Source organism: Phacochoerus africanus, chromosome 5 (assembly GCF_016906955.1).
Source record: "Phacochoerus africanus isolate WHEZ1 chromosome 5, ROS_Pafr_v1, whole genome shotgun sequence".
NCBI classification, from domain to species: Eukaryota; Metazoa; Chordata; class Mammalia; order Artiodactyla; family Suidae; genus Phacochoerus; species Phacochoerus africanus.
This window is the reverse complement of record NC_062548.1, coordinates 2,719,331-2,746,825: the sequence shown is the minus strand read 5'-3', so window position 1 is coordinate 2,746,825 and position 27,495 is coordinate 2,719,331. Positions and strand designations below refer to the sequence as shown.

At 69.2% G+C, this 27,495-nt stretch overlaps 1 protein-coding gene across 2 annotated transcripts; it reads left to right on the top strand.

Annotated features, from left to right (window-relative positions):
• INTS1 (integrator complex subunit 1) lies at nt 1–26,254 on the top strand. Of its 2 annotated transcripts, none has more exons than XM_047779400.1 (47): nt 1–332; nt 1,020–1,310; nt 2,947–3,143; nt 3,220–3,357; nt 3,467–3,626; nt 3,737–3,842; nt 3,935–4,121; nt 4,207–4,352; nt 4,566–4,707; nt 5,192–5,368; nt 5,914–6,022; nt 6,492–6,612; nt 6,999–7,076; nt 7,552–7,709; nt 8,272–8,368; nt 10,433–10,524; nt 10,682–10,742; nt 11,744–11,941; nt 12,210–12,339; nt 12,496–12,675; nt 12,824–12,973; nt 13,332–13,511; nt 13,595–13,699; nt 14,282–14,449; nt 14,570–14,681; nt 15,586–15,747; nt 16,167–16,313; nt 16,471–16,569; nt 16,755–16,879; nt 17,392–17,646; nt 18,064–18,223; nt 18,441–18,581; nt 18,719–18,893; nt 18,970–19,093; nt 19,603–19,733; nt 20,250–20,337; nt 20,429–20,655; nt 20,760–20,883; nt 21,843–21,976; nt 22,344–22,536; nt 23,003–23,130; nt 23,394–23,506; nt 24,145–24,258; nt 24,960–25,030; nt 25,374–25,465; nt 25,618–25,727; nt 25,831–26,254. In XM_047779400.1, exons 1-47 carry the CDS (start codon nt 275–277, stop codon nt 25,944–25,946), a joined length of 6,570 nt encoding a protein of 2,189 aa, XP_047635356.1. In that variant the 5' UTR covers nt 1–274; the 3' UTR covers nt 25,947–26,254. The 2 variants fall into 2 exon arrangements, with proteins under 2 accessions (XP_047635356.1, XP_047635355.1); XM_047779399.1 differs by having other exon boundaries at nt 3,929–4,121.
• Nucleotides 26,255–27,495: the final 1,241 nt, after the last annotated feature.

Genomic DNA, 27,495 nt, shown 5'->3' with positions numbered 1-27,495 from the left:
TCCGGAGCGGCTGTGGCGGCGGCTGGGGGCCGATGCGCTGAGCCAGAGTTGGTGTGGCTGCGGCTGCCGGCGACGCAAACCCTGCCCGGGTCCGAGGCGGGATCGCGCGGCCGCTTCTGGAGTCGCTGCGCGCGGCGGGGCGGGCCATTCACCCCGGGCCCCAGCGCCCGACGGTGGATCCGAATGAATGGGCGAGCGACGGACGCCTGAGTGGCGCTGGTCCTCTCCCCGCTGAGGCGTCGGTAGTGAGGAGCGGCGAGGGGTCGGAGACAGAATGAACCGGGCCAAGCCCACCACCGTCCGTAGGCCCAGCGCTGCGGCCAAGCCTTCAGGTGCGCGGGCCTCTCCCGGCGGCGTGCGGCATCGGGGCTTCAGCCCGGCTCCTGGGTCGGGTTGCGGCTTCGTTGCTCCGAGGCGAGCGCGGTTTCCAGGAGTAGGGTTCGAAGAGGAGCCCTTGGGCCCGGGCCTCGCTGGGGCTCTGGAGTCCCGGGGGTGGGGGTGGGGCCGGGGGATTGGGTTGGGACAGCTGCGACTGCCTTCAGAACGAGGCTTCTCGTCCGACGGTGCGTCTGAGGCGTAGACAGCAGCCCGGGAGTCCCGGTCGGGGGAAGCGGCGGCACCGGCGCGGTGGCTGAAAGCAGGCTGGCCTCGGGGCCCTGCTGTGCCCCTCGCCAGCTGTGTGGCCTTGGCCCTGTTACTTAGCTCCCCTGTGCCTGGTTGTCCTCACCTGGAAGTGAGGGTGATCACGCCTGTTTCCGAAGCTGGCGGAGGCCTTGTGCACTGACCCTTGTGAGCCAGAGACGGCCGGGCCTGTGCTGAGCCCTGTGACTGGCGGCTGTCATCGCCGCTACTTCATGCAGTCCCAGCTCTGCTGTGGACTTGCCGGCTGACTTGTTCCTGGCCTCCCTGGATCCTCCTTTCATCTCTGAAGTAGCGGGAGGTCGGAGTGGGTCTCCAGCACCCTTGCCCCCTCGGCCGCTGTGTGAAGGAGTACGTGGCTCCGTGTCTTTTCTCCGCAGGGCACCCTCCCCCAGGGGACTTCATTGCTCTGGGCTCGAAGGGTCAGGCCACTGAGTCAAAGACGGCATCCACCCTGCTGAAGCCTGCGCCTTCTGGCCTGCCCTCGGAGCGCAAGCGGGATGCTGCGGCTGCTCTGGCCGGTGCCTCGTCCCTGACTGGCCTCACCAAACGCCCCAAGCTCTCCTCCACACCCCCTCTGAGTGCCCTGGGCCGCCTGGCTGAGGCTGCAGTGGCGGAGAAACGCGCTATCTCTCCCTCGATTAAAGAACCATCTGTGGTCCCCATCGAAGGTAAGGTCAGCCCTTAGACGTGCACAGAGGAGGTAGCCCAACCCGCGCCGGGGCCCCAGGCGTTCGCACAGGCCACTGCCAGGCCGAGCATCGTGGGCGTGGCCTAGGTTAGTGGAGAAGAGGAGAGAAGCATCATCTGTGAATTTGTTTTTCAAAGCATCTCATCTGGGTGCCTTCCCCCCACATGTGCTTCAGGGGATGTGCTCACGTGGGACTCACGGCAGGAGGGCACAGGTAGGTCTGGGGCCCGAGTGAGCTGCCGCCACGTAGCGGAAGCAGCGCTGACCGCAGGCACCCAGTGACCCTCTTGGCTCCTATCAGTTCTTATTTTTTTCTCCTTTGTAGGGCCACACTCACGGCACGTGGAGGTTCCCAGGCTAGGGGTGCAGCTGCTGGCCACAGCCACAGCAGTGCCAGATCCCAGCCACGTCTGCCACCTACACCACAGCTCACGGCAACGCTGGATCCTTGATCCACTGAGCGAAGCCAGGGAGCGAACCTGCAACCTCATGGTTCCTAGTCAGGTTCATTAATCACTGAGCCACTACGGGAACTCCACCTGTCAGTTCTTACCAGTGCAGTGGACGGGTCACGCCAGGGCTTCCGGAATTGGGGGTGGACGTCTGGCCCCGTTCTAGGGGAGGAGCTGGTGCCAGGGTGACGCACTCTGGTGGACGGCCAGCACCTCTCCTGTGGGAACAGGTTCGTGCCTCTGTTCCCTTGCTGGTCTGTCCCCTCCCTCTGACAGGCTCCCTTTTTTTTTTTTTTTTTTGCCTTTTCTAGGGCCACTCCCACGGCATATGGAGGTTCCCAGGCTGGGGGTCGAATCGGAGCTGTAGCCGCTGGCCTACACCACAGCCACAGCCACGGCCCACGGCCACGCCGGATCCTTAACCCACGGAGCGAGGCCAGGGATCAAACCCGCCACCTCATGGTTCCTAGTCTGATTCCTTAACCACTGCGCCACGGCGGGAACTCCCGTTCTCTTTTCAACCGCTGTTCGGATGTCTAAAACCCAATCCTGACGAGGTCTTGGGTCAGAGGAGGAGTCCCGAGGGCAGCGAGGAAGTGTGGACGTGAACAGTAACAGATGCAGTGCAAGCCAGACGCGCGACAGAGCCGAAGCCTGGCTGAGAGGGACGCGCAGAGGAGCAGGGCGGGGAGGCCCCGAGCTGCGGTCCCGGCAGAGAAGCAGGGCAGTGGCCGATTAAGTCGGTGGAAGAGCAGAGTGGGAAGGCGCAGGGCAGAGGCCCGTGGCCCGGGAAGAGGGCCAGAGCCCGGGGCGGGGGTTCTCTGCAGAGACGGCAGGACAGCCTCTGCGAGGCAGAGCCCGGGAGAGGCCGGAGGAGCAGCCACGGGTGAAAAGAGAAGGGAGCTGTGGGTGGCAGCATGCCCGTTAACTCAACAATCTAGAAAAAACGACCCGTTCATAGAAAAATGGGTGTGTTTCAAGACCAGGGGGCCCCGCGGTAGCCACGTGGGGTGCGGCGAGAGGCTGTGGTGGCATGTGGGTTGGCGCGTCCTGCGGGTCGGGCCGGCTGTGGCTCGGCCTTGAGCCCCTCGCTGGCTGGGTTCTGAGGGCCCGCCCGGGTGTCCCGGGGCCGCCCGCTCTGACGGGGCTCCTGCTTCCGGCCAGTCCCGCCCGCGGTGCTGCTGGAGGAGATCGAGGCGGCCGAGCTGGAGGGCAACGACGACCGGCTGGAGGGGGTGCTGTGCGGGGCTGTGAAGCAGCTGAAGGTCACGCGGGCCAAGCCGGACAGCACCCTGTACCTGAGCCTCATGTACCTGGCCAAGATCAAGCCCAACATCTTCGCCACCGAGGGCGTCATCGAGGTGAGGGCTGGGAGGGCTCCGAGCGAGCCGGCCCCGGGCGGCCCCTGCCCCGTGTGCATCACCCCGTCTCCTGCAGGCTCTGTGCAGCCTCCTGCGGCGGGACGCCTCCATCAGCTTCAAGGCCAAGGGCAACAGCCTGGTGTCCGTGCTGGCCTGCAGCCTCCTCATGGCCGCGTACGAGGAGGACGAGAACTGGCCTGAGATCTTTGTCAAGGTGGGTCGGCCTCTCGGGGAGCCGCGGGGCCAGCGCCGTCTGGGGGACGGGGGGCGAGGGGAGTGGCCGGCGAGGCCCGGAGGTGCAGGTGTCTGTCCTGTCCTCGCAGGTGTACATCGAGGACTCCCTGGGGGAGCGGGTCTGGGTGGACAGCCTGCACTGCAAGACCTTCGTGGACAACATCCAGACGGCCTTCAACACCAAGACGCCCCCCAAGAGCATGCTCCTGCAGGGGGAGGCGGGCCGCGGCGGAGGCGACCTCAGCGCCGGTGAGGGGCGGCAGGCCGGCGGGGCGGGGGCTTCCCAGCGGCCGGGCCGGGCGGTCTTCTCCCTCCACGGCGCCCGGGGAGCGGGCGTCCACACGGCCCTCCACCTGCAGGGAACAGCCCGCACCCCTCGCTCACCGAGGAGGAGGACAGCCAGGCGGAGCTGCTGATCGCCGAGGAGAAGCTCAGCCCCGAGCAGGAGGGCCAGCTCATGCCCAGGTAGGTGCCCGCGCATTTCCCCCCGGCGCGACCCGCGGGGCCCCGAGGCGAGCCTGCCTTCCTGCCTGCCTGCCTTCCCCCCTCTGGCCTAGGTACGATGAGCTGGCGGAGAGCGTGGAGGAGTACGTCCTGGACATGCTGCGGGACCAGCTCAACCGGCGCCAGCCCATCGACAACGTGTCGCGGAACCTGCTGCGGCTCCTCACGGCCACCTGCGGCTACAAGGAGGTGCGGCTCATGGCCGTGCAGAAGCTGGAGATGTGGCTGCAGAACCCCAAGGTGAGGGCGCCGCGCCCCGCGCGCACGGGCCCCCCGCCCGTCGGCCGGGCCGCGAGGTTGACGGTCCCGCCCGGCCGCCCCGCAGCTGACCAGGCCGGCGCAGGACCTGCTGATGTCCGTGTGCGTGAACTGCAACACGCACGGCGCCGAGGACACGGACGTCATCTCCCACCTGATCAAGATCCGCCTCAAGCCCAAGGTCCTGCTCAACCACTACATGCTCTGCGTCAGGTGCGGCCCCGGCGGGTGTGGGGGTGGGGCCGGGTGGGCGGGGCTCGGGGGGTGGGGACGGGGCCGGGTGGGTGGTGGGGCGGGGCTCGGGGAGGGGGGCGGGGCGTGGGGGCGGGGCCGGGTGGGCGGGGCTCGGGGAGGGGGGGCGGCGGGGGACGGGGGGCGGCGGGGGAGGGGGGGCAGCTCCAGCGTCTTTGCCCCGCTCGTGTCCAGGGAGCTGCTGAACGCGCACAAGGACAACCTGGGCACCGCCATCAAGTTCGTGATCTTCAACGAGCTGTCCAACGCGCGGAACCCCAACAACATGCAGCTGCTGTACACTGTGCTGCAGCACAGCTCTGAGCTGGCGCCCAAGGTGGGTCCGCCCCGCCGCCGCCACCGCGCTGGGTTTGGACGGGTGGGCGGACGGTGCCGGGCTGCGTGCCAGGAGGCCCTGGACGGGTGGACGGGCTAGAAGGGACATCCGGTCAGTTCCAGGCGGGCGTGGCCAGCTTGGGTGCCAGGGATTTCGGCGTCCCCTGTCCCCGGCCAGGGCCTCTCAGCTGTGGTCTCCTTAAACCGGGACCAGCTGCCCACGAGCCAGATGCCAGGGGTTGAGGAAGCTTCTGCTGCCAGAGCGCCTGGCCAAGGGAGAGGACAGCTTCCCTCCCCCGTCAGGGAGCAGGTCCACGGAGCCCTGTGCTCACACGCCTAGTTGTGCTGTGGGAGCTGGTGGGGCCTGGACCTGGGAGGCCCTGGGCAGGCCTCCTGCGGGGCCAGTGTGGACAGAGGCTGGGGGCAGCGGCAGGGCTCCGGCGGGCGGGCCCGGCAGCTCCCGGCTTGGCCTCTCTCTGCCCCAGTTCCTGGCCATGGTGTTCCAGGACCTGCTGACCAACAAGGACGACTACTTGCGGGCCTCGCGGGCCCTGCTGCGCGAGATCATCAAGCAGACCAAGCACGAGATCAACTTCCAGGCCTTCTGCCTCGGGCTCATGCAGGAGCGCAAGGAGCCCCAGTACGTGGACATGGAGTTCAAGGTGCGGGGCCTCCCCGTCCCCGCGGGCCCGCGGCCTTCCTTCTCCTCTGGTCGCACCTGCTGGTGCCTCCCGTGCCCATTGCAGGGCGCTCGGCTGTGACGGGCACCCCACGTGCACAGGGGCTCGTCCCAGAGGCAGCAGAGGCACCATCCTGTGAGGTCTGAGTGGCTGCCTGCCGCCCGTGGGCATTGCTGACTTCTGGGTGGGGTGTGGAGGTGGGGACGGGGCCGTCGCCCGTGGGGGCGCAGGGGCCGGGAGGTCTGCTCGGGGTAGGTGGCAGGATGTGGGATGAGAGAGGAGGGTGCGGGGCCGGAGGTGGAGGATCCCGCCTGGCCCCCGGGGCAGGTTGCAGACGGGCCCCGTGCCGCTCCTCTTCCCGGGCAGCGGGCTGTGTCCTGCTCCGTGGCTGTGGCCCGGCCTGGCCTTGCTGCCGCCCAGCTCTTGGGCCCTAGTCCTCCTCCCTCGCGGCCCCTCCGGTCCCGGCTGCGGCCTCGCGGCCCGGGCCCCGCCGGCTGCGACCCCCCTGAGCCGGGCTCTGCCCGCAGGAGCGCTTCGTGGTGCACATCACAGACGTGCTGGCTGTGTCCATGATGCTGGGCATCACGGCCCAGGTGAAGGAGGCTGGCATCGCCTGGGACAAAGGGGAGAAGAAGAGTAAGGACAGGCGCGCGCGGGGAGGGCTGCCCCCAGCACAGCTCCTGCGGACGAGCCAGCTCCCGGCAGCCGCCGTGGCTGTTGTGCGCGCCGGGGCTGAGAACACCAAGGCCGGGCCGGCTTGGCTGGCTGCTGCTTGGAGCCCGTGGCCCTTGGGGCGAGGGTGGGCAGGGGAAGAGGGGAGACGCGTCTAAGCGGCCTATTCTGGGGAAGGTCTGGCCGCAGAGGCCCTTGAAGTGGCTGGAAGTTTGGAATGGGAGGGCTTCGGTTCCCTGCGCAGCCCCGGCCCTGAGGGTGATCAGCTTATTCCAGGGGCGTCGGCCCGCCCCAGGCCCCACCCTCCCCAGCGCAGCTGCGGCCCTGTCGGTCACTCGCTCTGCCCAGGCCTCCCTCCCTGCGCGTGGCCTTGAGCTAGACCCTCTGGTGCTGGACAGGGTGCGGTGACTCTGTCGTCCTTGTTCCCTCCCAGACCTCGAGGTGCTGCGTTCCTTCCAGAACCAGATTGCGGCGATCCAGCGGGACGCCGTCTGGTGGCTGCACACAGTGGTCCCCTCCATCAGCAAACTCGCCCCCAAGGACTACGTGCACTGGTAGGGCGGCGTTGCCCCGCTCAGGGCTCTGGGGAGACGGCAGCCGCTCCCGGGCTGATGGGTGGTTTCTGGTCACCGGCTGGCGCCAGTCTCTCGAGCTGCAGGGCAGTGGGCAGCAGCCGTCTCCTGTGTCCAGTGTGCCTGTGTCCAGAGGAGGCAGAGCCTCCTCTGACGGGGGAGCTGGGGTCCCGTCTGCCCGGAGATGGGGGCCCCCGTGGGGGCGCCGTCACCTGCCAGCCCTCAAGCCACATTGGGGCGGCTGGAGGCCTCCCAGGGGTGTTGTGGGCTTGCGCAGCTTAGGAGTCAGGCAGTTGCTCTGTGAATGTGGCTTTCGCTGTGGGGGGGGGCCGGGCACCCCCCGACGCGATGTCCCCTACCCCCCACAGCCTCCACAAGGTACTCTTCACGGAGCAGCCTGAGACCTACTACAAGTGGGACAACTGGCCGCCCGAGAGTGACCGCAAGTGAGCAGGCCAGCCGCCCTGGGTGGGGTGGGGTGGGCGTGTGCGGGGAGACCACCAAGCCCAGGCCCGACGGCTCCATCTGGTCTTGGTGTCCCGTCCCTGTCTGCCCGGCAAACCCTGGGTGCTGTCCCCACGGGGGCCAGAGTCTGCAGGCACCTCCTCCCGCCCAGGCTCCCCGCTCACGGCCTTTCCCGGCCCCAGGCAGCTGCACACGTCTTGCCTCCCTTGGCCGGTGCCCAGGCTCAGCCCCGTGCCCCTCCCAGGTCGCTCCCTTCCCTGCCCAGGGCTCCGGCGCCCGGTCATCACTCTCTCCATTCACGGCACGGTTTGGCGGGCTGCGGGCGAGGCTGGCCTGGGAGCCCGTGGGCGGCGGAGGCTGGTTCATGCAGGCCTCGGCCCCAGTGACCGCGGGAGAGGCGGGCAGCCGCCTGCGAGGTAGCGCCTCCGCGAGCCCAGCCTGGTGCTGTGCCCGCAGCTTCTTCCTCCGCCTCTGCTCGGAGGTGCCCATCCTGGAGGACACGCTGATGCGAATCCTGGTCATCGGGCTGTCCCGGGAGCTCCCGCTCGGCCCCGCCGACGCCATGGAGCTGGCCGACCACCTGGTGAAGCGGGCTGCGGCCGTGCAGGCGGACGGTGAGGGTCTCGGGTCACCCGCCACCTGGGGTGATGACCTCGGCCCCTGGGCCCCTCCCCTCCTCCTGCTGGCATTGCGGGCGCGGGGCACGGGGCAGGGACCTGGTGCCTGCGCCATCCTGTACTTTCTCTGGGCCTCGTGCCCGTTCCTCCTCAGGGAGCCACAGCAGGGGCTTCTGCCTGCACCTCCTTAAGGGCAGTCCCTTCTAGGACGCACGTGTCCCGCTGCTGGTGGCCCGGAGCTGATCCCTCAGGGCGGCTGGCCGGACCCACGTGCCCGCTGTGGACCGTGTGTTCCCAAGGCCCTGACTCCCCGAGCCGGGCCGCGCGGCTCCCCTTCCTCGGGGGCCATGCGGTGGGCACTGGCCCCGGCTTCCCCAGGCTGGCTCGCCGGCGTCTTCACCCGCCCCGCTCACCCTGCCTGCGTGTCCTTGCGTCCCGTCTGCTGCTCGTGCCCGTGGCGTCCCCCGCACCCGCCCCGCCTCCTCGCTGGCTGGCGTCCCGGGCCCGCGTCCGGGCCTTGGCGTCCGCCCAGCGAACCCGTGTGGCCCTCGAGGTGCAGACGTGGAAGTGCTGAAGGTGGAGCGGACCCAGCTGATCACCGCCATCCTCAACCTCTGCACCTACCACCACCCCGAGAACATCCAGCTGCCCCCCGGGTAAGCGGGCGCCGCCCCCCCCCCCGCGCGGGCGCCCTCTCCCGCCTCGGCCCCTCCGCCGGGTGGTGGCCCCTGGCCCGGGCTCCGCTCCCTCATTCTCTCCTTCCTGGACTCCTGGTCCCTGAGCGGCCCGTGTCCCCTGGGCGTACGGGACGCCGTGTTTCCTGGTGCCGGGGAGCTCGTGCTGTGTGTCCTTGACCGCTTGGCTCATTCCGAGCGTGCGGCTCGGCGTCACCTGCGCGTCCTCAGTTCCATCCGTGACCGCTGCGGTCTAATTTTAGAACACTGTCCCCCTAAAGAAACCCATTCCCGTTGGCTCCTGCCCGCAGCCACGTGCACGCAGCGTGCAGAGCCCGCTGGTCGGCTCTGTCCCTGGAGGGCGACTTCTCCAGATGCTTTGTGCAAGTAGCGCCAGCAAACCCGTGGTCTCGTGTGACGTGTCTCACAACACGGGTTCCAGGCCGCTCCTCTCGTGCTGTCTTCCTTCCTCCCTGTGGCCCAGGGCCGCGGTTGTGCGGCCGCGCCCTGGCCCTGGTGGGTGATGCTTGGGCTGTTTTCACCCTTGGCTGTTGTGACGCGTGCTGCTGGGAGCTTTGTGGTGAGGTGTTTGCAGACGTGTTTTCAGTTTTCCGGCGAGGAGGATACCAGGAGTGTGGTTGCTGGGTCACGCGTGTGACCTTCTAGGGAGCTGCCAGGCCTCCCCCGCAGCTGCACCGTTTCCTACCCAGCCCAGGCCCCGGTTCTCCGCGTCCTCGCCACACCGAAGTGGCATCTCCTCGTGGCTCTGATTTCCGTTTCTCTGATCACTGGTGACGTTGAGCGTCTTTTCAGGTGCTTGAGGGCCACGTGAGTGTCTTTGGAGAAAAGCCTGTTCAGGTCCCTTAAGTTGCTTTGAGTGGTCGTCTCTGGACCCCGGGTGCAGACCCTCGTCCCGGCTGCAGTCTGCCCACGGCCCCCTCAAGAGCGCCCTCGGAGACACAGTCGCTTTCCATCTCGTGAGGGTCCGGCTTCCTGTGTCTTAGGTTCTCGGGTTTTTGTGTCGCGGTTAAGACACCGTGGCCTCATGTGAGCTCCCAGAGGTGGTGTCCTGTTTTCCTCTAAGGGCTTTTGGCTGTGCTCACGGCCTGTGGACGTCCTAGGCCAGCAGTGGAACCTGCGCCACGCCCGTGACACTGCCGGATCCTAACGCACTGAGCCCTGAGGGGTCCCTCTCCCGAGACTTGCATGGTTTCAGCTGTTGATGTTTCGGCCTGGCACCCGTTTGGAGCTAACTTGGGTGTGGGGCGTGGGTCTGACCTCTTTCTCTTTCACGGGCGGGCCCAGGTGGTTCCGGCACCACTGTCCTGGGTGACGAGTTGACCTCACGCGTGAGCGTTCTTTGCTGATCCTCCGTCGTGCTCCGTCGCTCTGCGCCCGTCCTCACGCCAGCGCCTCTGTGTTCCTGGGACTTGGGCTGCGTGTTGAAATGGGGACGTGTGAGTCCCTAGCTTTGTCCTTTGTCTAGATTGTTTTGGCTCTTCTGGGTCCTCGCGTTTCCATGTGAATTTTAGGGTCAGCTTGTCCGTGTCCACGGCAAGGCTGCCTGGGGTCCTGGTGGGGTCACACCGGGTCTGAAGATGCGCTTGGTACAGCGTCGGTAGCTCAGGTCTGTTTCAGCTTCGTAGCCCTTTCTCTCTCACCCTCTGAACGGCCTCCAGTGGTAGCCAGGGTTGCCTGGCGTGTGGTTTCTGCGCGTTGGCATAGCCCCGTGCGGCAGGTACCGCGGTGTTGGGCTTTCTGGCGACGATGACGAACCCCACTGGACACGTGTTACCTTGTCACGTGTTACCTGTTGCTGGCTCACAGGCGGGGGCGGGCCTAGCGGGGGGCACGTGCCCAGAGCACAGGGCTGGGCGCCCGGCCGCGGAGTGAGTGTGGTGGTTGCCGTGCCCTCCTGGGGGCACAGGTCGCAGAGGGGGGTGACGGAGGCCCACGTGCGGATCTGAGCCGCTGCTGCCCTGGCCCCGACCTGTCCCGTCGTGGGCCTGTGCGCCGAGGCCGAGCGCCCGACACCTTGCATTTCAGGTACCAGCCCCCGAACCTGGCCATCTCCACGCTCTACTGGAAGGCCTGGCCCCTCCTGCTGGTGGTCGCCGCCTTCAACCCGGAGAACATCGGTGAGCCGCTCGGCCGGCGCCGTCCCCTGGCCGCCTCAGGGGCGGCGGGCCGGGAGGGCCGGAGCAGCGCCGGGCTGGGCCTGGGTGGTGAGCTGGCAGGGCGCGGGCCCCGGGCCGGGGGCCCCCCGCTGCCACCTGCCGTCCCCTTGTGCCCTAGGCCTGGCCGCCTGGGAGGAGTACCCCACGCTGAAGATGCTCATGGAGATGGTGATGACCAAGTGAGTGGCCGCCGCCGCCGCGGGGCAGGGAGGGGAGGAGGCGGCGCCGGGGGCTGCGGGGCCCAGGCCATCCTCCGCCACGCTCAGGCCACCATGGGCGCGGGGACGGTCGGGCTGACAACGGTGTGACATGGGAGGGCTAGGGCAGAGGGTCCCGGAGCCAGAGGCGGAGTGACGGGATGGCGACACGGCCAGGCGGGCGGGAACGCGGCCTGGGCCCCGCAGCAGGGACCGCCTCTGGCCGGGGTGGGCGCCAGGCGCCAGGCCTGCCGCGCCTGCTCCTCGGGAGCGCAGACAGCAGCAGTGGGGGCCTGTGTCACTGCCGTGCCAGATGCCAGGACGGGGCGGGTGCGGGCCGTCTGCGCTTCTCAGAGGGACAACGCGGGTCGCCCCACAGGGCGGTGGCCGAGGGCAGAGCCCGAGGTGTTGTGGGAACCGGCATGTGACCACACACGCGCGACCGGCTTCAGCGTGGGAGGACTGGGTGTCTGCGGCCAGAGGCTGCAGACGGCCACTGCCTCGCGCATCTGCGGGCAGCCTCGTGGCCATCCCAGGAAGCTGGGTGGCTTTCGGGACATGTGGGAGCTTTCTGGCCGCTCATGTCCCAGAAAGCCTCGAGTCGGTCTGGGAGCACCCAGTGTGCCCTGGGTGGGGAGCTCCCAATGTCCCCTGGACAGGAGTTGCCAGCATGGCCTGGACGGGGCCAGTGTGGCCTGGATGAGGCTCCCAGTCCAGTGTGCCCTGGACCACCTGCTTGCTGGCAAGATCCCCAGGAGGGCACGCTGGGCATACCGTTCTGGGTCCAGGCTCCTGACGGCCAGGTGCGGGCTCTGCAGGATGCCCAGCTTCTTCCCAGAGGTCTGGCCTTGACCCCATGGCCCATGACCCCAGGGTCCCGCCTGTGGCCTGACGGCTCAAGCTGGGCGTGGGCCAGCGTGCGAGCTCTGATGCCTCCACTCGAGTGCTGTCTGCTGAGACGCGTTCCCCTGCTCGGCCCCCAGCAATTACTCGTACCCGCCGTGCACCCTGACGGATGAGGAGACCCGGACGGAGATGATGAGTCGGGAGCTGCAGATCTCCCAGCGGGAGAAGCAGGAGATCCTGGCCTTCGAGGGGCACTTGGCGGCCGCTTCCACCAAGCAGACCATCACCGAGAGCAGCAGCCTCCTCCTGTCGCAACTCACCAGCCTGGATCCCAAGTACGCACTGCACCGCGCGGAGCTGCGCGCCGGGCCTGGGCTGGGCACGGAGGGGGCGGTGTGGAGGAGCAGCCCCAGGCCAAGGCCACCGCTGTCCTGGTTCTCCCTGTGCCAGGGCTCAGGTGACACTGAGAGCCTTGGGCCGGGCTAGGGGGAGGGCTGCAGTCCTCACAGGGGTCCCCCCGCCCTCCCACCCTCCCTCTCCCACTGCCGTCCCTGGGGGTACTGCCCTTGTGACTCAGACACTCGTGTCGTCTGGGACTTTCAGAGGGCCCCCCCGGAGGCCTCCCCCCCACATCCTGGATCAGGTGAAAAGCCTCAACCAGTCCCTCCGTCTCGGGCACCTGCTGTGCCGGAGCCGGAACCCGGACTTCCTTCTCAACATCATTCAGAGGCAGGCGAGTCCGCAGCGGCTGGGGCAGAGGGGCGCTGGCGGGGTGCGCACGTGGGGGACAGGGCTGCCGCGGGAGGGCTCCACGGGTGGCGGGCAGGTGGGTCGGGAGGGGCCGTGGCAGGTCGAACCGGAAAGAGCCGTGCGGCGCCGCCCTGTGCAGGCCTCGTCGCAGTCCATGCCCTGGCTGGCCGATCTGGTGCAGTCCAGCGAGGGCTCCCTGGACGTGCTGCCCGTGCAGTGCCTGTGCGAGTTCCTGCTGCACGATGCTGCCGACGAGCCCGCCTCTGCGGAGGAGGAGGAGGAGGGCGAGAGCAAGGAGCAGAAGGCCAAGAAGCGGCAGGTCGGTGCCGCCCCCCCGCCCCCCACCCCACCCCACTCCCGCGGGCCCGGCGGCCAGCCTCAGGTCGTCTGTCCCTGCGGAGGGCAGGTCGGTGCCCCCCGGCCCCACCCCAGCCCTGAGGCCCGCCTGAGGTCGCCTGTTCCCGCAGAGGCAGCAGAAGCAGCGGCAGCTGCTGGGCCGCCTGCAGGACCTGCTGCTGGGCCCCAGGGCCGACGAGCAGACCACGTGTGAGGTGCTGGACTACTTCCTGCGGCGCCTCGGCTCCTCCCAGGTGGCCTCCAGGGTGCTGGCCATGAAGGTGAGCCCGGGCCTGGCTGGCTGCCCCCGCTGTGGTCCTTCCTCTCTGTTGTGTTGGAGAGGTTTCCCCCCTGTTACTTTGGCGGATCTTCAGTCATAGAGGGGACCCAGTAGAACCCACAGGAACCAGAGTCCTTTCCCCTGTGGGCCCTTCCCTGGGCGGTGACGGGGACTCCCTGAGGGTGACGTGGGAGCTGTCCTGCCGCATCTCAGAGGTGCTGGTGACAGTTCTGCAGGGAAGCTGGCTTGGGCTGCTTCCGCTCTGGGGTCGTGGCAACGCCAGGCGGGCCCTCCCCGGGCCGTGCGGGAGGAGGCGGGCCCCTGGCTGAGGGCCGGGCCCAGCGCCTGTCTGCTCGCAGGGCCTGTCCTTGGTGCTCTCAGAGGGCAGCCTGCGGGACGGGGAGGACAAGGACCCCCTGCTGGAGGAGGACTCGGGCGACTCGGACACGCTGCAGGGCTACCAGTGGCTGCTGCGGGACCTGCCCCGGCTGCCTCTGTTCGACAGCGTCAAGACCAGCACCGCCCTGGCTCTGCAGCAGGTGGGGGGCGCCGGGTGGCTGGGCGGGCGGGGGCAGTGGAGACCCTGCCTTGACTCTGGCTCACGGCCCCCCCGCCCCCCCAGGCCATCCACATGGAGACCGACCCGCAGACCATCAGCGCCTACCTGGTGTACCTGTCTCAGCACACGCCCGCGGAGGAGCAGGGCCAGCACAGCGACCTGGCCCTGGTGAGGGCCCAGGCCACACCCGAGCTGCCCGTCCAGAGCAGGGTGGAGGGCGCTGGCGGTGGGAGGCAGGGTTTGACCCGCCTGGCAGTCTGCTACAGGGGTTCCTGTCCGCTCGCTGCTGGGAGGTGCCGCGAGCCCGCACACACGTTTTCTCCTCTGCCCTGCTCTTCCTCGGTCGGCATCCTGCCCTCGCCGTCAGGGCCCTGGGCTCTGTGGGAGGAATGAGTGGAGGGAACGGGAACGGGCAGAGGACAGGTCCGTGGGCCTTCCCGGCTCTCGCGGCCTGGGCCGCGTGCAGCCCGGCCGCATCACTGCTGCAAGGTTTCAATTAAACGCGGTGTCTGGCTGCCTGCACACGGCCTTGCCCTGTGGGTCTGGAGAACTCCCTGCCCGTGTGCGGCCGGCCCCCACCAGGGAGCCCATGCCTTCTTGCTCTTCTCCCGCCTGCGCGCCTCCGGGGCCCTGGCCTCCAGCCGGGGCACCGTGTGCTGACCGGCGCGGGCATGGGCCGGTGCCCGGCGGGCGGAAGCGCAGGGGCTGCTGGACGGGCGCCCTGATGCCGTGCCCCCCTCCCGCCCCCAGGACGTGGCCCGGCTCATTGTGGAGCGCTCCACCGTCATGTCCCACCTCTTCTCCAAGCGCTCCCGCAGCCCCGAGTCGGACGCCGTGCTGCTCGCGCTGCTCTCCATCTTCTCCCGCTACGTGCAGCGCATGCGCACCAGCAAGGAGGGCGAGGAGGTCTACAGCTGGGTAAGGCGGGCCCCGCCCACGGCCCGGCCCCGCCCACAGCCCCGCCCACGGCCCGGCCCCGCCCACGGCCCGGCCCGCCCGCAGCGCCGCCTCGGCCCCTCACCGCCCCTTCCTCTCCAGTCGGAGTCACAGGACCAGGTGTTCCTGCGCTGGAGCAGCGGGGAGACGGCCACCATGCACATCCTGGTGGTGCACGCCATGGTCATCCTCCTGACGCTGGGGCCGCCCCGCGGTGAGTGGCCGGAGGCCGTCGGGGTGGGAGGTGGATGCCCCTGGGGGGAGACGCGGCACCCTCAGACCCGCAGACTCCCTGCTGCCCCGGTCTACACGCTGCGCATCCTGGTGGGATGCCCGGGGGCGGCACGCGAGGCCTCCTGTGCCTGACCCTGCTCCTGTCGGCCCAGCCGCCGGGACTCCAGGCGTCTGGAGGCGGAGGTGTCCGCATGGAGCTGCCTAGTTGAGGGGACAGGGGGACCCCGCCTGGGGTGTGGTCTGCAGCTCAGCAGCCGTGGGCTGTGTCTGCAGCCTGGGGGTCAGCTTTTCCCTTATGGCTGACCGCGGTGGACTGCTCCACCCTTGACTCGTGTCCAGGGGAGGCTGGCCCTGTGCTGGTCAGGCCTTTCGGCTTCTTGGGCTTGTGAGGAGCCTGGGTGTTGTGGGGAGCGGGCTCAGCCAAGCTCAGGGAGGCCAGCATCTCTGCACCTCCGTCTTCTCGCTGGACGGGGCAGAGCTCAACGGCAAGGATCTGTTCACTGCGTGAAGCCCCTGGGACATGGGACACGCTCAGCCCAGTTCCCATTTATAAAGTCTTGGCCTGGGGAGGTTCTGTCAGGGCGCAGTGGAAACAAAGCCGTCTGGGAACCACGAGGACGTGGTTCCCATCTCCGGCCTCGCTCAGTGGGTCAGGGATCTGGCGTCGCTGTGGCTGTGGTGCCTGCAGGCTGGCAGCTGCAGCTCCGCTTAGACCCCTCGCCTGGGAACCTCTGTACGCTAAGGGTGTGGCCCTAAAAGGACAACAGACAAAAAAAACCCCAAACCTTGGCCTTCATCCGTGAGTGCAGCTCAAGGCGCCTCAGGTGGAGGTCTGGGAAGGCCTCGCCGAGCTGGCCTTGGTGCTGACACCGTCTTTCCCGAAGCTGGTGATGGCGAGTTCCGGGCTCTGCTGGACATCTGGTTCCCGGAGAAGAAGCCGCTGCCCACGGCCTTCCTGGTGGACACGTCGGAGGAGGCGCTGCTGCTGCCCGACTGGCTGAAGCTGCGCATGATCCGCTCCGAGGTCCCTCGCCTGGTGGATGCTGGTAGGGCCCGCGTGCGCGTTTCAGCCACTGCTGATGAGAGGACAGCTCGAGGCCTCTAGTGGTGTCCCGGGCTTCTGTCATTCGCTGCTGACCCCTCCTGCGAGGTCCTGTTGTTGGGGTTCAGGTGCGGGGCCCCGGTACGAAAGCAGTGTTGGAGGAGGACGAGGACCATGTGGCCGGGAATTTGCCGGGAGTGGGGGTCGGGGGGGGTGTTTGGAGCCAATTCTGGGGGTGGAGCGGGGGTGGGTTGGGGGGGCATCGGCTTGGGAAGCACAGTGAGCACTCGCTCGGAGGGCTAGCCTCCAGCCTCAGCACACAGGGTGAGGGCCAGCCGAGCCACCCCTGCCCCACCAGGCTCTGTGGGCCTGGGTCCTGCCAGGGTCAGCCTGCAGCAGTGGCTGAACAGGAACCCCTCTCAGCCCTGCAGGACCTGGAGCCCCAGCAGCTGCTGCTGTTCGTGCAGTCCTTCGGCATCCCTGTGTCCAGCATGAGCAAGCTCCTGCAGTACCTGGACCAGGCCGTGGCCCACGACCCCCAGACCCTGGAACAGAACATCATGGACAAGAGTGAGCCGTGGGGGCCTCGCCGAGCGCTTGGGGGGGGGGGCGCTGCGGGGCCAGGGTGCTCCCCGACCCCCTGCGGGAGGACCTCTGGCCTGGGGTTTCTGGGGGAGGGCTGCCCCCTCGCTGGGGGCCATGCTCACCCCCGGCCGCTGCTCTGCAGATTACATGGCTCACTTGGTGGAGGTTCAGCACGAGCGTGGGGCGTCCGGAGGCCAGACCTTCCACTCCCTGCTCACAGCCTCCCTGCCCGCCCGGAGAGGTACCCACCCCCTGGTCCCCGCCCGCCCCTGGGCTCCTGCAGGCCTCTGAGGCTGGGGGCCCCAAGGCGAGGCCCCTCGGTCCCTTCCTGGGTTGTGGGCCCCCAGGCGAGACCAGTCTTTGTTGGCGTGTTCACCGCAAAGCTGCTGAAGGCTTTCAGCCGACACCACTGCTCTCTCCCTGCAGACAGCACCGAGGCGCCAAAGCCCAAAAGCAGCCCTGAGCCGCCGCCAGGCCAGGGCAGGACCCGGGCGGTGACTCAGGTGCGGGCGCTCGGCCCCGAGGACGACTTGGCCGGCATGTTGCTGCAGGTAGTGGGCGTTCCCTTCCCCCTTCAGCCCCTCCACCCACCGGGGGGGGGGGTGCACCCTGGAGCCCACGGCCTGGTTCTCTGTGCACGCGTGTGCTCACCCCTTCGTGGTAGCGCTCGCCGCAGAGCATCTGTGCTCTGTGTTCACGCCGTCACATTTGCGCGCACGCGGCATTCTCACACGGGCACAGGTCCACACGCTCTCCCGGGCGTCAGCGCGGTCCTCCCGGTCTTGAGGCCGGTGCCCTGGGTCATCAGGGCAGCGGCCCAAACCTGAAGAATTTATAGACTTTGAGACCTGCCTGTGCTCTCGCCCCCAAAGCAGGGTCTCCCGCCAGCCCCCGCCCCATGTCCCCAGCAACTCCCCCTGCTCCCTGGAGAGTCTTGCAGGAACTGGACATGGGCTCCGGGCAGGGCCAGGGCGGGGGCCTGGGGCAAGCAGGGCCCGGCCGAGCAGGCGGAGGGTCCCCGCCTTTTGCCGCCAGCCTGACCACTGCCCTCCTTCTGCTCCAGATCTTCCCGCTGAGCCCTGGCCCGCGGTGGCAGGGCTCCAGCGCCCGGCCTGTGGCCCTCGCGCTGCAGCAGGCCCTGGGCCAAGAGCTGGCGCGAGTCCGCCAGGGGAGCCCCGAGGTGACGGGCATCGCCGTGCGCCTCCTGCAGGCCATCGCCACCCTGCTCAGCTCCCCGCACGGTGGCGCCCTGGTCATGTCCATGCACCGGCACCACTTCCTCGCCTGCCCTCTGATGCGCCAGCTCTGCCAGTACCAGGTGGGCCCCGCACCGCCCTCGCCCCAGGAGGCCGTCCAGGTCTCTGACACGGGCTCTGCCTCCAGTCCTGCTCCCCCTAAGGCCCGGGCCCTCACTGACGAGGTCCTGCCCCGGCCTGTGGCCTCGGCCCTCACTCCTGAAGGAGGGGAAGAAACTTTGGCCGTGGACCTGGGCGCAGGTCCCGCCTCCGTCACTGAGGCTCCAGTGAATGGGCTGGGGGGGGGGGCTGCCCCTCGTCCGCCCCCGTTTGCATCCTGTGCCTCGTGCCTGCATGTGCACGGGTCTGCTGAGTCTCTGCCCCGAGCCACGTGAGCTCAAGCTGCAGGCAGGCCCCTGTGGGCCGTGGGGTCGGCAGGACCCCTGTGGGGTGCGGGGGGACGGCTGTGCCCCGCTGAGCCTGCGCTGCCCTGTCCCCAGCGCTGCGTGCCGCAGGACACCGGCTTCTCGTCGCTCTTCCTCAAAGTGCTCATGCAGATCCTGCAGTGGCTGGACAGCCCCGCCGTGGAGGCCGGGCCCCTGCAGGCCCAGCTCAAGCTGTTCGCCGCCCAGTACTCAGCTCGACGCCGGATCAGTGACGGTGAGGCCGGGGAGGCGGGCAGCGGCCACGTTCACAGAGGGGTCTGGGGTGGTGTCACTGGGGTGGGCCCGGCCGTTTGGGGGTCGGGGTTGTGGGGGTGGCGGCTCCTGGGGGGCAGAGAATGAGGGTGGGGACTGAGGGGAGTTGCCCGCTGGGGCCCAGGCAGGGCAGGGTCGGGCCGCCAGGAGCCCCGCGGGTCACATGGTGCCCCCTGCAGTGCGGAGTGGGTTCTTACACCTGGCGGAGGCCCTGTCGTTCCGTGGGGACCCGGAAGTGGTCAGCTCCACCGTCCGTGCCGTCGTCGCCACCCTCCGGTCTGGGGAGGGGTGTGACGTGGAGCCAGAACTCGTCAGCAAAGGTACTGGGGCCAAGCCCCCAGCCTGGCCGCCCACCGGCACCCCTCCCCCGGGTGCCTCCAGGGTGGGCCTTGGCCACGGGGGGCGGGGGGGCCCGTCCGTCTTGGGGTGAAGACGCAGGACACCCCTCTGCCGACAGTCCTCCGTGGTCTGGTCCAGGCGAGGTCGCCTCACCTGGAGGAGCTGCTGGCCGCGCTCTTCTCTTCACCCTCCGCCTGCCCCGCCTCGGGGCCCGTCGCCGTGGTGAGCGCCCTCCTGCTGCAGGAGGAGGAGGAGTCCCCGGCCGCGGGGAAGCAGGACGCCGACAGCTGCAGGTGAGCTGGCGGGGCGGCGGCCAGCCCAGGGCGAGCCTGGCCGGCCGTGTCTGAGCCCACCCTGCCTTCCCTTCAGCCCGGAAGCCGTGCGGCTGGGAGCCTGCTCGGGGCTCCTTGTGGACTGGCTGGAGATGCTGGACCCCGAGGTGGTCAGCAGCTGCCCCGACCTGCAGCAGAGGCTGCTGTTCGCCCGGAGCAAGGTGGGCTGTGCGGTGCCGTGCCGCTCCGAGCCGGGCCCCTGGCCCCTGGGGGCGGGCCGTCCCTTTCTGTGGCTTCCAGCGGAATCCTAGGCCTGGCACGCCCCACATTCCTTCGGAGCTGGTCACCAAACCCGGCAGATCGGGTCTCTGCGGGGGGCGGTGTGGGCTGGGGTCGGTTGTCAGCGGGCCCAGGGGCTCTGCAGCAGGGGCAGGCGCGCTCCGGCTCGTCTGTTCCCGGAGACAGGGAGGGAACGCTGGTCGGGTCCCAGGAGGGGTGTTCTCTCCGTGACCTGGGGGGTCTGCGCCTCTGAGGCCATGGCCACACACCTGCCCAGCCGAGCAAGCCCGCGCCCAGCTCGTGTGTCCGCCCGCCTCTGAGGAGCCGGCTCAGCTGAGCACACTCGAATCGGTGGAGCCCCGGGTCTGCCTCGGAGACTCCCCTGCTGGGCGCTGGCTCAAGCAGGCTGTCGTCTGCCTGGCGGGGACCATCCCAGCTTCTCCCTCCCCAGGGCAAAGGCCACCCTGGCCCCCAGGTGCCGTCTTTCCGACCCTACCTCCTGGCCCTCCTCACGCACCAGTCCAACTGGTCCACGCTGCATCAGTGCATCCGTGTCCTGCTGGGCAAGAGCCGGGAGCAGAGGTCAGCCCCCCATCCGCCCCCACCATCCACCCCGTCCCTGGCAGGTCTCCGCCTTCAGCCTGGCTGTGGGCTCTGTGGGCCTCGGGGTGTCACCTCTGGGCAGCTGGGTTCAGACGGCAGCGTTCGGTGCCCTGGGGGCATCTGGTCCTGTGGCACCCTCCCCCCCCAGCTTTCTCAGGACCCGGGGACTCCCTGGCTCGGCCCCAGTGTCCCTGCTGTGGCTGATCAGCAGGCCAGGTGGTTGGGTCTGGTGTCCTCAGCTGGTGTGAATGGCTTTTGGCCGTGCGCTGTGGTCCATACTCGGCCACAGGGGCGCCAGAGGCCCTCGGTGTGGCTGCAGGGGCTGGGGCTGGAGGAGGGGGTTGACACAGGGCCAGTGATGTTTTGCCAACAGGATGCCCGGAGGGGCTGGGAGGACGGCCCATGCCCTCCTTCGGCCGCCGGGGCCCTCAGCCGGCCGGTCTCGCCTTGTCTCCACCTTGCTTGGCTCAGCCAGGGCTCGTGGTTTCCTCCCAGGTTGGACCCCTCGGCCTCCCTGGACTTCCTCTGGGCCTGCATCCACGTGCCCCGGATCTGGCAGGGAAGGGACCAGCGCACCCCTCAGGCAGGTTTTGGGTGCACCCTCCCCCAGGGTGGGGTGACATTTGCTTGAGCCCATCCTTCCCCGGGGCTGACCGGCGGGCACCTGGTTGCAGAAGCGGCGGGAGGAGCTGGTGCTGCGGGTCCAGGCCCCAGAGCTCATTGGCCTGGTGGAGCTGATCCTGGCTGAGGCGGAGACCAGGAGCCAGGACGGGGACACCGGCGCCTGCAGCCTCCTCCAGGCCCGGCTGCCCCTGCTGCTCAGCTGCTGCCGCAGTGATGACGACAGCATCAGGAAGGTGACGGCGCACCTGACCAGCTGCATCCAGCAGCGGGGTGACAGGTGAGGGTGCCCGCCCGCGGGCTCTGGAGCCCTGCCCTGTCCCCTTGCCCTCAAGACGAGCGGCTGTTCAGGCAAAGCTGCAGCCCGGACCTGGTCTCTTGCAGTGCGTTGGGCAAACGCTGCCGAGACCTGCTAGTGCAGCTCTACCTGCAGCGGCCAGAGCTCCGCGTGCCTGTGCCCGAGGTCCTGCTGCACAGTGAGGGGGCCGCTGGCAGCAGCGTTTGTAAGGTGAGGCCTGGTGTGGGCTCTTGGGGTCGCTTCTGTCCTTTCCTCGGAGGTAGAACGCAAACTGGGAGGTGCGGGCAAGCCCTTTCTCCGACTTCAAAGGAAAGAGCCTGGGGAGACCTGACGGCAGGGTCAAGTGCTGAGGCTGCTGCCCCCCCAGCCCCGCCTGCCCCGCCTGTCTGACCTCGTGGAAGGTCTGGAAATGGTCTCCTCCTCCGAGAAGGCCCCAGGCGTGGAGCAGAGGCGAGTGTGTCTGCTTGGACCCCCCCCCTTGCTTCCTGACGAGGGACCTTCGGCTACAACAGGCTGCTGGTGGGCGTGACTGTGTCCCGCCCTGAGACCACCCACAGCCGAAGGCCGTGTCCCTGGGGTCCACCCCGCGACCCCAGCGGGCTCGTGGTTCTCTCAGACCCTCCGTACAGATCCTCAGGCTGCCCGTTGCCCGCTGCTCTGCTCCCCCGTGCGGGACCTCCGTACGCGGGTCCTGCAGCGTTTGCCTTCACATTTCCTTGCTGATGCGGGCGTGGGGCACGGCCTGCGGCCCCCTGGCCCAACTTCCCTGGGCTTGGCCTGGGGCCTGTCTCCTGCCTGCCCTGCTTCTTGGGACAGGGAGGGAAGTTGATGTTTTTCCAGCTGTGTTTCCTGCTGTTTTTACATGTTACGTGTTGGGCGCAGCTGAGGGGATGTGTGTGAAAATGTGGCCTTTCCCACACGAGGTCGTTTTGGCCCTGGCCCTGGGGCCCTCGCTCCGGGTGGAGGGCGAGATTGCACGCCCCGTGCGTTGAGGTGGCAGAGAACTCGGGCCCCTCTGACCCTTGGGGAACAGGTTTTTCTGGGTCACCTCGTGGGCCCTTGGGGACCAGGCCAGGGCCCTGGGGTTTGGGGAACCTGCCTGGTCCCTGCAGCGGGGGGGGTGTGGAGGCTGTGGGCAGCCCCAGCGCTGACCGCCCCGCCCCTCTCAGCTGGACGGCCTCATTCACCGCTTCATCACCCTCCTCGCGGACACCAGTGACTCCCGGGCGTCCGAGAACAGGGTGGCCGACGCCAACATGGCCTGTCGGAAGCTGGCTGTGGCCCACCCCCTCCTGCTGCTCAGGTACCACCGCTGGCAGTCGTGTGCCCCTCCTGCCCCAGCCCCGAGGGGGCCTGTGCTCCGGGTGGTCCCTGGGGAACAGGCTCTGCAGCTCCGAGCTGGCGCAGGCACGCGCGGAACCCCGCCCCGGAGTGGGGGCCACTTCCCGGCTGAGCTGGGCCTGGGAGGGGGTGGGAGGGGGTGGGGGGTGGATCGTGTGAGTGGCCCAGAACCAGGGGGGCACAGAGGCAGCAAGCAGCCCCACTGCCGCGTCTCAGGGGCATCTCCGGGCCTCCTGGTCGGGGTGGGGGAGACGCTCGAGGGGCCGGGGTGTGGCTCTCTGGGTGGAGGGGCTGGCACAGGGGGACCACCAAGCGCTCTCGCCCCCTAGGCACCTGCCCATGGTCGCCGCTCTCCTCCACGGCCGCACGCACCTCAACTTCCAGGAGTTCCGGCAGCAGAACCACCTGACCTTCTTCCTGCACGTGCTGGGCGTCCTGGAGCTGCTGCAGCCGCAGGTGTTCCAGAGCGAGCACCAGGGGGCGCTGTGGGACTGCCTGCTCTCCTTCATCCGCCTGCTCCTGGTGGGTCCCGCCCGCCCTCTGCCCCTGGGCTCCGTGCCCTCGTCCTCCCCCTGCGCCCCTCTCACCGGCTGCCCCCACTCCGAAACGGCTCGCGGTTCAGCTCGGCTCCTGCTGCTCCTGCTGCTCCGGCAGGCCCGGTCTTTCCACCCAGGACGGGCTTCCAACATGCCGTCCACCCAAGGCTGCTGAGGGCGGGCCGACGGGGCTTCCCGGGGCTCCTGGGACCCTGCAGGAGAGCCGGGCCTCTGGCCGCATCAAGGGCAGGGTCAGGCTTCGCGCGGGGCGAGGCCACTTGTGTCCCTTTGGCACCTTGACGTGCTGCCCAGCAGAGGGGGGGCGTGTCACCGGTGTCCGGTGTGTGCCGTGAGGCTCCAGGGGAGGCCACGCGGGCAGGGCAGGGACAGAGGGGCTCCGTCTCGGGCACGCGGGACGCTGAGAGGTCTCCTCGCGCGGCGCCCACTTGCAGAACTACAGGAAGTCTTCGCGCCACCTGGCGCCCTTCATCAGCAAGTTCGTGCACTTCACCCACAAGTACATCGCCTGCAACGCGCCGGCGGCCGTCGCCTTCCTGCAGAAGCACTCGGACGTGCTCCAGTGAGTGGGCGCGTCTGGCCCGAGCCGTCTCCGGCGAGGGTCCCACCAGCGAGGGTCTGTGAGAAGGGCCACGGGGGCGTGAGCGGCAGGCAGGGTGCTGCCCGCGGCACGGGGGCCGCTGGCAGTAGGGGTGGCTCGGTCGCGGCATCTGGCGCTGGAAGCCCGGGCTGCGCCGGGGTGTCCCGACCTGGCTCCCTGCCTCCTGGCCCAGCTGTGTCTCGCCCACCTGCGGCATGGTTCTCACGGGAGCCTTGTCTCCCTAGTGACCTGTCCTTTGACAGCAGCGACCTGGTGATGCTCAAGTCGCTCCTGGCAGGGCTGAGCCTCCCCAGCAGGGCCGGCAGGGCCGACCGAGGCCCGGACGAGGGTGGCGACGGTGAGCAGCCGGGGCTTCTGCCGGGAAGGGGAGGGGCTGCAGGGCAGATGGTCCTGGGCGTCCCTGGGAATGGGGGGAACCAGCCACGTCCCTCTGTTTGCATCCTTGGCTCCCGTCCCCATCCTGGAACCCTCATGCCCCGATGGTGACCCGGGACCCGCAGCAGAGCGTGTCCCGCGAGCACTTGGGGGATGCGGGGACCCGGGTCTGTTGCCGGCCCCTCACAGAGCCAGTTTTACCGAGTCGGTTGTGCCTTTGCTGAGCACCTGCCGTGTGCCAGGGCAGGGCGGGTAGGTGGCCAGGTGGCCAGCCGTGCGCACAGGGACGCAGGGGAGCGCTGGAAGGAGAAGCGGCAGTGCCGGGCTCGGGGCTCGGGTCTTCCTGACAGCGCCCAGCAGCCTCATGCTGTCCCCGTCCCTGTCGGCGGATCACCCGTGTCCCCGGCCCTGGCCCTGGGCTCGGCCCGGTGGAGCCGCATCTTCGAGGGTCTGGGGTCCAGGTGCTGCTCGGCAAGCGAGCCCCTCGCTTAGGCCGACGGGCCCTGCAGCCTTGGCTCTGGGTGTGTGCGGGCTGCTCTCCCAGCGCCTCCTCTCGGGCCCTTTCTGCCGGCCGGGCGGCACTGGCTTCCTGTCTTGCAGACGACAGCTCGGCCGGCTCCCTGCCTCTGGTCGGCGTCTCCCTCTTCACCCCGCTGACGGCGGCCGAGATGGCCCCCTACACAAAGAGGCTTTCCCGGGGCCAGACGGTTGAGGGTGAGTTCGGGGGCCGGGGTTGCACGGCGGCCCTGGCTGTCCTGGCTCCTGCAGGCGCTTCCGGGAGACACAGGGCTCCTGCCGGCGGGTTGGAGGGAGAAGCAGGCTGGGGCCTGTGCTGGGGAGCCCCCGGGGTCCCCGGGGCACTGAGGAAGAGAGACCTGGCAGCGAGCCGGCTGACAGCTCCGGGTGTCCTGCAGGGGCGTCAAAGGCCCACGCGGCCACCTGGGGGGAGGGGCAGGGTGCTGTCTCGGCACCTTTGCGGGAGGCCGGGGACAGGCATCAGGGCGCGTGGCACGAATGCAGAGCCGCTGGAGAAGGGGCTCGGGGAGCACGGGCCTCTGAGAGCTTCCCAGTCCGCGGGCACCCCCGTTCTGGGGTCCCTGGCCCAGTGGAGGGGGAGCGGGGAGCAGCAGGACTCCCTGTGCTTTCGGTCCTGAGGTGCCAAGGAGACGGCTGGGGCTGAGCAGGCGCTAAGGAAGGTTTGGAAGGTTCCAGCAGGCCTGGTGCCGTGCTGCACCGGGGGGCCCAGGGCCCCTCTGCCGAGGCGAGGCCCGGGTCCCTGCCTGGCGGGTGTGGTGGGGGCAGCACGCTCTGTCCCCAGACTCGAGCTCTCCTGCCTCCGGGGCGTGAGAGGGACAGGGTCGCCGCAGCCGCGGCCCGGCCCGGCCCAGCCCTCACGTGCCCCCCGCCCGCGCCAGATCTGCTGGAGGTGCTGAGCGACGTGGACGAGACGTCGCGGCGGAGGCCCGAGATCCTGGGCTTCTTCTCGGTGAGGAGCTGCTGCGGCCCGTGGGACTGGGAGGCGACGCGAGGTGGGGGTGGGAGAGGGAAGCCCTCCTGCACCCTGCTTCCTGCAGGCGCCCTGCATGGCCCTCCGCACGGGGCTTTGGCCACGGGGCCCCCTCGGAACCCCGGCCCCTGCTCACCGTCAAGCGCGGGACCGAGGCAGCCCGCCCCTCCCCTCTGGGCCTGAGCTCTACGTGCTTCGTGGGTCCTGAGGTCGCAGGGCTTGGGGAGCGGGGTGCCCTGCCAGCCCTGTCTGCCCAGCCGAGCCTGACGGTTTGAGCCCTCGACGGGCGGCTCGCCCTGCTGACACCCCCCGCCCCCCGCAGACCAGCCTGCAGCGGCTGATGAGCTCAGCCGAGGAGTCCTGCCGCAACCTGGCCTTCAGCCTGGCCCTGCGCTCCATCCAGAACAACCCCAGGTGAGTCCGTGTCACCTGCCGCCCGGGGGCCACACAGGGCCTGGGCCAGGCTTCCCGCTCGCCCAGCCGTGGGGCCCAGCATGGGACTCTAGGGCGGCGCCTGGGCCTCAGCCTGGGGCGGAGGTGCCCACCCGAGCACGTGGGTCTTGCAGCATCGCCGCCGACTTCCTGCCCACGTTCATGTACTGCCTGGGCAGCCGCGACTTCGAGGTGGTGCAGACGGCGCTCAGGAACCTCCCGGAGTACACGCTCCTCTGCCAGGGTGAGTCCGGCTGGAGCCCCCGGGTCCCCAGGTCCAGGCTCCCGGGAGAAGGCCAGAGGCTCCACCTCCGAGCGCGGCTCACAGAGCCTGGTCTGCCCCGCAGAGCACGCGGCCGTGTTGCTGCACCGGGCCTTCCTGGTGGGCATGTACGGCCAGGTAGACACCAGCGCCCAGATCTCCGAGGCACTGAGGATCCTGCACATGGAGGCCGTGATGTGAGCCTGCGCGCCAGCCCCGGGACCTCCGGCCGCCCCCTGGGGGACCTCCAGCCAGCCCCGGGGGGGTGTCCAGCCGCCCCCCGGGGGGGGGGCCCCAGGCCAGTGAGTGGCCTTGGGACCAGCAAGGCGGGTCAGGGCAGCATGCAGAGCCCCAGGTGGCGGCCCCTGGCCAGCAGAGGGGGGCCAGCCCCCCGGAGGCTGTCCTGCTTGCAGAGCGATTTGGGCACAGCCCAGCTGGGAGGGGTGGCTGACGTCCCAGCGAGTCACAGTGAGGGGCTGCTTTCTAATGAAATGTTGTCAATTCCTGGTGCCGCCCGTGTGGTCTGTCTGTCTCCCTGGAGATGCCCGGGGGTGAGTGGGACCTGGGAGCTGGGAGTCCTGTCTGCTGGGCCAGCCTCCTTCCCCCCCGGGTGGGCTTGTGGGGTGTCCATCTGGAGACAGGCGGGTTTGCGCGGTCTCAGGCCTTGCTCCCTGCCATCCAGCATGCTCCCTTCCTGGCGGCGTCCCGAGGAGAGAGCTGCCAACGCCTGGGCATCCTCTGCCCGTGCGGGCTTGGCCACATCAGGCTCCAGAAGGGAGCGGGGACCGCTGGGGTCACCCATGGAGCCACTCTCAGGGCTCAGGCAGACCAGCCCCTCCTCCCACCCCAGAAGGGACCACAGGCCCTGAGACCTTCCGCTGGGGGCCTGGCTCAGTGGCTGGTGTGCACCGGGCTGCCTCAGTGAGCTGGCCGCAGGACAGGGGCTGGCCCAGTGTCCAGTGCGGAGCTGTGGGTGCTGGTGGGGTCTGGGGGGCTCTGTCCGAGAACTTGGCTTAGGGGCACTGAGAGGCGGGGGCAGTGTCCCCTCTGTCAAGGGGCTCCAAGCACCCCTTAGCAGCACTGGTTTCTCCAGGCCAGCCTCCTCGGTGGGGCTGATGCCATTTGCACCGCATCCATGCTCAGAGCAGCCAGGCTCTTCCTGCCGTACTCATGGCATCTTCTGTCTCATCCCCTCCAGTTAGCGCCCAGCACTCGGCAGAGCGGCCCCGTCCCCCCACTGCCCCCGCCCCCTGTTCCCCTGCACCCCCAGGCTGGCCCCCAGCCCGCCCTGCTCCTGCGCAGCTGGAGCCACCAGGGGGCGCTGTAGCTGCAAAGTGGACAGCGGTCCTTCCAAAGTCAGTGCTGCCCTGTGAGGCGGACAGGCCCTTGGTGGTGGGGGTGGGGGCATTGCCTCCACAGAGACCCCTGGGACGGCCTGCACAGCCTCCCTTCCCCCTCTCCTCGCTCTCCCCAGTAGCCTGTACCCACCGCCCAGCCTCCCTAGTCCCCTGAGCTCCCAACTCAGCCACCATGTGTCTGCCCCTCAGGGTCCAGATCCTGCCTGTTGGTGGAGCCCCAGCACCCCCGTCCCCTCTGGCTTGTTCTCGGCCCCCGTTGTGTGACGACAGCCTAGCTCAGGGACACGTGGGACTGGCCTGATGGCCGCTCCTGGGGGCTGCAGAGAGGGGCGTAGAGCTCAGGCCCCCCTGTTGCCGGCTGGGCACTGTGAGCAGGGTGCCCTGCCAGGAGG

Bases quoted from the DNA above. Each gene is read 5' to 3' on its own strand.
- INTS1 (XM_047779399.1), top strand. From the start codon at position 275: ATGAACCGGGCCAAGCCCACCACCGTCCGTAGGCCCAGCGCTGCGGCC. The intron at 12,340-12,495 runs GCGAGTCCGCAG...CGCCCTGTGCAG, and splicing joins TCAACATCATTCAGAGGCAG to GCCTCGTCGCAGTCCATGCC. The intron at 21,977-22,343 runs GTACCACCGCTG...CTCGCCCCCTAG, and splicing joins CACCCCCTCCTGCTGCTCAG to GCACCTGCCCATGGTCGCCG.